Source organism: Ananas comosus, linkage group 23 (assembly GCF_001540865.1).
Source record: "Ananas comosus cultivar F153 linkage group 23, ASM154086v1, whole genome shotgun sequence".
In the NCBI taxonomy this organism is placed as follows: Eukaryota; Viridiplantae; Streptophyta; class Magnoliopsida; order Poales; family Bromeliaceae; genus Ananas; species Ananas comosus.
In genome coordinates this window covers 1321027-1328355 of record NC_033643.1, presented here as the reverse complement: position 1 = coordinate 1328355, position 7329 = coordinate 1321027, and the positions used below count along the sequence as shown (strand labels likewise).

The window sequence follows — 7329 nt, the reverse complement described above, 5'->3', positions numbered from 1 at the left end:
TTAAATCGGATTACAACATCACGGAGCTATTCACTATTTGGACTCAAATTGAAACTTAGGCTTCACATAACAAAACTTAATAAAAATTTGGTGGGGCCGACTCTTCATTACGGAAATAATACGAATCTTAAAATGGGGTCGGGTTGAGCCGCATTGGATTGGGTTGGGTTAGTTCGAGCTAAACCCAAATTTGATTCGGATTTTGCAGGCATTCATATCGGATCGGATCGTGGATCCCAAACCCGTTAAGTACTATACGGATATTTTCGTCCCCGGAAAAGGAAGGAGAGGCTCGAACTCGATATACGCGAAGCATTTCGCCATGGCCGCGTCCTCCTCCCTCCTCTCTCCTCCCCCTCTCTTTCTCCCTCCTCCCCCCTCTCCCTCTTCCAGAAGCTTCCTCTTCCCTTCCTCTTCTCGCTCTCCTCTCCCCCGCCTCCTCCGCCGAACCCTAACCCTACGCCCCTCCTCCGCCGCCGCGCCCCGCCGCGGCGGCGCCTCATTCGCCGCCGCCGCGGCCCTCGGGAAGTTCTCGGAGGCGGAGCTCGTCGCCGTTCCCGACGCGGCGGAGGAGGTGGAGGCCGCGTTCCCCTCCGGCGCCGGGGTCTACGGGGTCTACGACAAGGACGGGGAGCTCCAGTTCGTGGGGGTCACCCGCAACATCGCGGCGAGCGTCGCCACCCACAAGAAGGCGCTCCCCGAGCTCTGTTGCTCGGTGAAGGTGGTGATCTCCGTGTTCTTCTTATCCTCTTCGTTTTCGTGCTTATTTGTTCAAGTGCTACTAAGAATTTGAGGATTTATCATTTTAATTTGGTTTATTACACTAATTAGATGTGTTATCTTGGATAAAAACTGGTCCCCTGTGATAACTCTTTCAGAATCATGCAATGTTGTAGAGGGGACAGCTCAATTTAGCAAATGCTACTAATGATTGAGGACTTATCACTTCAAATGGTTTAATTTAGTAAATGGATGAGTGTCTTTTCTGGGGAAAATTGGTCTTTTCTTCTGGGAAAAAAAATAAATACTTAACCAGAATCATGTAATGTTGTAGAGGAGAGAGCTTTAACAATCCCAAAGGTGACATTTTTATAGATGTACCTTGGGATTTAGTACATAATGATTATATAGTGAGTTAGGTAGAAATGCCCCAAATGGGACTTTAGAGTAACTTTGATATTTTGCTGTGGAGGTGAGTTAAAATTACGAGAGATTAATAGCACTTCCTTTTCCCTCTTTGGCACCTGAACATGTTTTTTCCTATGTTGGCAAACAATCATGTTGTCATGGTTTCCTTTGTTGTAAAGATCAGCTTCTAGTGGCCCATCTAATGTATCTCAAAATGTATTTCACAATAACAATGTATGCAGTTGAGTCGAATTCAGTTTTTAGTTACTTCAATTTGTGAATTTTGATTTGTTCTAGAGTTAACATTTTGTTAATTTAAGCCATAGCACCATTTCTATCAAGTTTTTGAACACCTTGTTTTGGTGTATCTCATTATCATGATAGATTCCGTCTTGACAATTTGCGCTATTTGTGCAACAAACCTGAATCGAGGATGTGATTCACAGCTTCCTTACTCTACGAACCATTAGAGATGCATTTGGCAAATAGAAGTTCCATCGGTTTCTGCTTTAGCAATAAGCGGAAAAATATACTTCCAAGCTATCAAAAGTAGAAGATCTAATTTGAAGCTTTTATTTCTACTTTAACTCTACAATTAACCACCTTATACGTGTTACTTAAATGCCTCTATGCATATTCTTGTAGGTAGGGCTGGTAGATCAAGGTGCTCCGGATCGAACAGTCCTGACCGATGCATGGAAATCATGGATGGAAGAGCATATATCTGCTACCGGTAAGATTCCTCCGGGGAACGAGACAGGAAACAACACGTGGGTCTGCCGACCGAAGCAGAAGCCGGACTTGCGCCTGACCCCTGGACGCCACGTCGAGCTGATGGTCCCTCTCGAAGCGCTTATCGACAAGCTAGTGAAGGAGAACAAGGTGGTGGCGTTCATCAAGGGATCGAGGAGCGCTCCGCAGTGCGGCTTCTCGCAAAGGGTGGTGGGGATCTTGGAGGCGCACGGTGCGGATTTCGAGAGCGTCGACGTGCTGGACGAGGAGTACAACTACGGGTTGAGGGAGACGCTGAAGAAGTACAGTAACTGGCCGACGTTCCCGCAGGTCTTCGTAGGAGGGGAGCTTGTGGGAGGGTGCGACATTATTGCCTCCATGGCTGAGAAGGGGGAGCTCGCTGCTCTTTTGCAGAAACAATAATTCTCTCTTCCTTGTACCAGTTGCGAATTAGCTTTGTAACCATTTTATGTCCTTGTAACACTGTTTCTTTAGATGCTTCAATGGCCTGGAACAATTCTCATTATTGAAAAAAAGCTAATATTAATTAATAAAACAAATCAACTTTTGGGCAACATCAGTTATGCTTTGGTGAGCCAGTGAAAGTAATCGAGGTAATTTCAGATGCTTAATCTGATTAAAGCCAAAAATATTGTTATCAGTGTTCGACAAGTTCTTTTGAAAAGCTCAAGATTCTCATGAAGAGTAATAACTGCGTTAGATGGGCCTGCGATACTTATAGCTTATTTTACAAATTTTGAAGGTCCATTTGGGCCCCTCTATGGGCTCCGGCCCATCCAAGGCCCTTTATTCATGCCACACTATTCCTTTTCCCTGCTATAGGGAGTTCAACTATCCTCCCCAAAATTTTATTTTTATTATTATTATTATTATTATTTTCCTCTGTCTCCTCACTGAATAGAACAGGGCTCAATTGGTGTTTCTGAGGCGGGGCCAATCCCTGTAAACAAGCTGGTCATCAGGAAACAGTTCCCTTTTAAATTAAACGGTCTTCATGTCCCACCATCTTTCTATCTAGTTTGAAAAAGAAATGTACGTAGTGATCCTTTTCCAGGTTGTGGACACCTTTCATCTGAGTTGTTCCATAACAAAAGCTTGTATGATAGAGTAATTAATGGAGCCTGGCCCACATAGTAATCACGGTGGAAGGGGTTCGGTAGCGGATACTAGAGGAAGTCTGTTTTGTCACACTTGTACCATATTATCAGTAACAAATCAATCACATCATTTTTTTTTGAGAAAAAAATATTTTTTTATTAATCATGATTGGACGGGTGAACCTAAGAAAACAATCCTATGAGTTGAGTATGTCATGTCAGCCATATAACTGGTGTATTTTAAATTTTTTCTAAATAGTGGGATTAGAAAAGTTTGTAATAGTGGCGGGACATGGAGGAGAAATATTTCGAAGCGACAGGTAAGCCATTTGAAAATAAGACAATAAGATGCGCACTACGATTAGTCAGGAAAAAAATAAAAAGTTTGAAAATTTTGCTGTGATCGGTAGGAAGCTAACATCATTATAGTAGCAACAATCAATGTGTATAGTCACAATAGGAGTTAGATCTTGGTTTCAACCTCCACAACTTGAATCTAATGGCCAAATTTTCTAATCCATCTTACCCTCACCAGCTGATCCCTCCACGTTGGCTTTTAACAATTGCTATTGTTTGATGCATGTCTTCGATATAGAGCCTAAAAAACACATCTTAGCTCTAAAGTCGCAGAAGTTAGGCCAAACAGGTCCTAAATTGCGGCACCTTCGCAAATAATGTTCTCTCACTCATATAATGCCTGGGTCTAAAATAATGAGTGGGCCACAGTAGGCCATGGCCCACAAGCCTAATGCTCCAAAATGAACGGGTTGGGCTCTCTGCAAACCCGACTAGTGGCCGCCACCACGTAGTGCATGAAATGCACCGGGTGTAGAGTCTATCATACGCCGAAGACTATTACCACTCAGGCATAAAGGAGTTTAATTTGTTAAATGTCTTTGTAATATTCAAATACTCAAAAATTATAAATTTTGAATATCGGCCTCTTATAATATAAACATGAAATATGTTCTTTTCGTAGATATCAAAATTAAAATTAAAATTTTTTTTGAGAAAAAGGTACCCGCTTCATTCATTAGAGAGATGAATTAAGTTACAAGAGTGTGACAACCAGGCCCTGGGAAGCAAGTGAAAGTGGCGAGAAGATAGTCCTACTTCTTCAGAAGAAGCTTGAGTCTGTGAACTGCTAGCGTAGGGTCCGGAAGGGTATTCCTAAAAATTGTATCGTTTCTGATATTCCAAATAATCTACCAGCAACCTACTAGGTCTGTAAGTCTGTTACGCTTCTTTTGAAGATCTTTTCTGGCTGTCCACCTATCCATAATGAGGTTCACGCTATCCCTCAGATCTTGGACCAGGATATCGTTCACTCCTATCGCTATGATAAACTTGCTGAAAACGCACCGGATGAACAGATGGCCCACTGTTTCCTCCTCTGACCCGAATAGCACACAGGTAGGATCGTCTATCCATCCTCTTTTAGCAAGATTAAAATTTAATTTGTAATTTAACAATCTGTGGTGCATACCTCTAGGGCCCCGTTTGGTTTGGAGGATAAGCAGGGATAACGAAAGTTATCATCGCTATTCCGCCAAACGGGATGAAATTTGGCCGGGATATATTATTCCGGTCAAACCTTGCTATTCCCAATTATTCCGGAATAGCAAGGAATTTGCTATTCCACCATTTCGGTGGAAATAGTGCTATTCCAATACTTAATTTCAAACTTAATTAAAATTATAAATTGAATTAAAACTAAATTATATAAATATAATATTTATATATTATAATACATTATTTTTATTATAAAATTATTAATCGTACTATATTAATACATATTATTTATATTTAAATATTATAATAAATTATATTTAAATATTATAATAAATTCTTTTTATTAAATTTAANAAAATATGATATTTTATATTTTTCAAATTTAAATTTGATCCTAAATTTAAAGTTTGAAATTTAAAATTTAAAAATTTGAGATTTTAAATTTCAAATTTTGAAAATTTAAAATTAAAATTTTAAATTTAAAAATTTAAAATTCAAATTCAAATATAATAAGAGAGTAATATTATTATTTTTTATTTATAAAAACTTACTATCTTTCTTATTCCATCTTACTTACCCAAACGCTATTTTTCTTATTTTCAGGAATAACCAAATTTTCATCCAAACGCAAAATTGATCCAATCTCCGCTTATACCTCAATTTATACCTATCTTCGAAATATTCACTTTTTGTTTATTCTCGAACCAAACGGTACAAGGGGCTACACCGGGTGTTAACACTGGTTTCTTGGGAAAACACCTCCACTCTTTGTCACTGCTACAAAAGCCAAACAGGGTTACGAGAACCCAATTCGTGCCCAAAACCCCAATCACCCTCCTCCATATATGGCTACCTCCACCTCCCGCGCCCCTCGTCTCCCTCCGGAACCCTCGCCGCGACCTCCTCCTCTCCGCCGCCGCCGACCTCGGCTTCTTCCACCTCGCCGACCACGGCGTCCCCGCCCACCTCCACGCCTCCGCGCTCCTCGAATCCCGATCCCTCCTCGCCTCCCCTTCCCCTCCCGATCTCTCCCCCCTCGGCTTCCCCCAAATCGACGACGACGACGACGAAGTATCCGACCCGATCCTCGTCCTCGACGTCGACGATCGTGGCGATCGCGGCGATCGCGAGGGTTTGAGATCGCTGGTGGAGTTCGGGAGGTGCTTGAAGAGGGCGGCGATGGGGGTGGTGGGGATGCTCGCGGCCATGGGAGCGGGAGGGTTCGAGGTGGATCCGTTCGGGGATGCGACGAGGGCGAGGTGTTTGATGTGGGTCTCAACGAACCGGGGAAGAGGAGGCGAGGAGGGAGAGGAGAGGATGAGGAGTAAAAGGTATCCGTACGTGGTGGGGTTGCGCTACGAGGCGGAGGAGCCGAGTTGGGTGCACGGCGACTCGGGCGAGTGGGTCGCGGTGGAGCCCCGCGACTACTCCGTGCTCGTCACGCTCGGCGACATCGCTCAGGTGAGTTGACTCGGTCTCCTCGTCCTTTTTTGTTCATCAGCAATTTAAAACTCGGCCCATCACTTTTGGCCCAAAGAAATTGGAGTAAAAATATGCAGAGATTTAATCATGTGCAATTCACGTAATATGTTATTATTTACGAAAGTAAGTAAATAAAATTCTGATACTCTAATTATCTCACATCTAATAAAAAAAATATTATTATAATATAAGAATCAAAGACTCTAATAATAATAATAATTAGGCTCACAGATTTTGAGTACAAGCTAAATTATTATAGTAATATTTTATACCCATAATTCCAAACGACGTCGTAGCCATGCAATACATCCTTTGATCTGATGCTAGTAGTATTTTTTTTTTCAACTTTTAGCTGCAGCAGGGAAGCCTAAATTTTATCTGTTATATTACTGCTAAAAGTAGAAGCAAAAGTATAGATGCTAAGATATATGCTAACATTTATGCTTCTTTGCTCTGTTTTTTGAAATTTCCTTGCTCTTTGTTGGTAGGTTTGGAGCAACGGGAGATTCAAGAAGGTAAGAGGCTTGCCTCAACCCTTCTCCTGCAATGAATCTAGCGAAATATCTATAACCCTGCTACTAACCCTTCCTTTGGATACCATTATCTCCCCACTATCACCATTGATGGAGGTGGAGGATGAGGAGTGTGAGCAGTGGAACATTGACTCTGTTGATGATCATGGCACTAGTAGTAGTAGCAGCAGAAGAAGAAGATTTCGTTCGTTCTCGCTTGACGAATATGCTTGGAGGGTTTACCATGAACGCCCGCCGTTCAAAGATCCGCTTATCCGATACCGTATTTAGGATTTCGTAATCCTTCGCGCTCATTCTCCTCCCCTGTTTTAAGTATTTATGAACATTTCATGCTTGGTTTGCTGTAAGTTTTGTACTGTTTATAGCACGAGCCTGCTTTCAAGTGTCTTTTTCTAGTTCTTGAAGAAGTAAAGAAGACAAAAAAGAAGCATCCTAATGCAGGACAAAACTGTTTGATATGGTCTCAATCAGATGTATACTGTGCACCAAAATGCAAGGGAGTGAGAGAGAGAGTTAAAGAGATTTGAATATATATTTATTGGGTGAATGAGATGTTATGTGTACTATAACGACCTAAAGGGCTAATTATTTGAAGATCAAGTTTTTCTTGAGATGAATTTGAAGTTTAAATGTTATTGAATGGCGTTAATGATACGAATTCTTTTAGTTTCCTACTAAATTTTCACACTCACTGTGTGATACTACATATCGCTGCGGTCGATACACGTTATGCGCGTATTGACCGAGAAAACAAAAAAAAAAAAGGGGTTCAAAACTTGTGAATACTATAAAGGTCGAAAACAACGTTACAGATGTGTACATGT

At 41.5% G+C, this 7329-nt stretch overlaps 2 protein-coding genes across 2 annotated transcripts; both read left to right on the top strand.

Moving 5' to 3' along the window:
• Positions 284–2437, top strand: LOC109728233 (monothiol glutaredoxin-S12, chloroplastic). The gene is made up of 2 exons (XM_020258598.1): positions 284–721; positions 1774–2437. The coding sequence occupies exons 1-2, from the start codon at positions 323–325 to the stop codon at positions 2281–2283; spliced, it is 909 nt and encodes a 302-aa protein (XP_020114187.1). The 5' UTR covers positions 284–322; the 3' UTR covers positions 2284–2437.
• LOC109728334 lies at positions 3271–7122 on the top strand. The gene is made up of 3 exons (XM_020258721.1): positions 3271–3298; positions 5209–5951; positions 6461–7122. Exons 1-3 carry the CDS (start codon positions 3271–3273, stop codon positions 6773–6775), a joined length of 1086 nt encoding a protein of 361 aa, XP_020114310.1. The 3' UTR covers positions 6776–7122.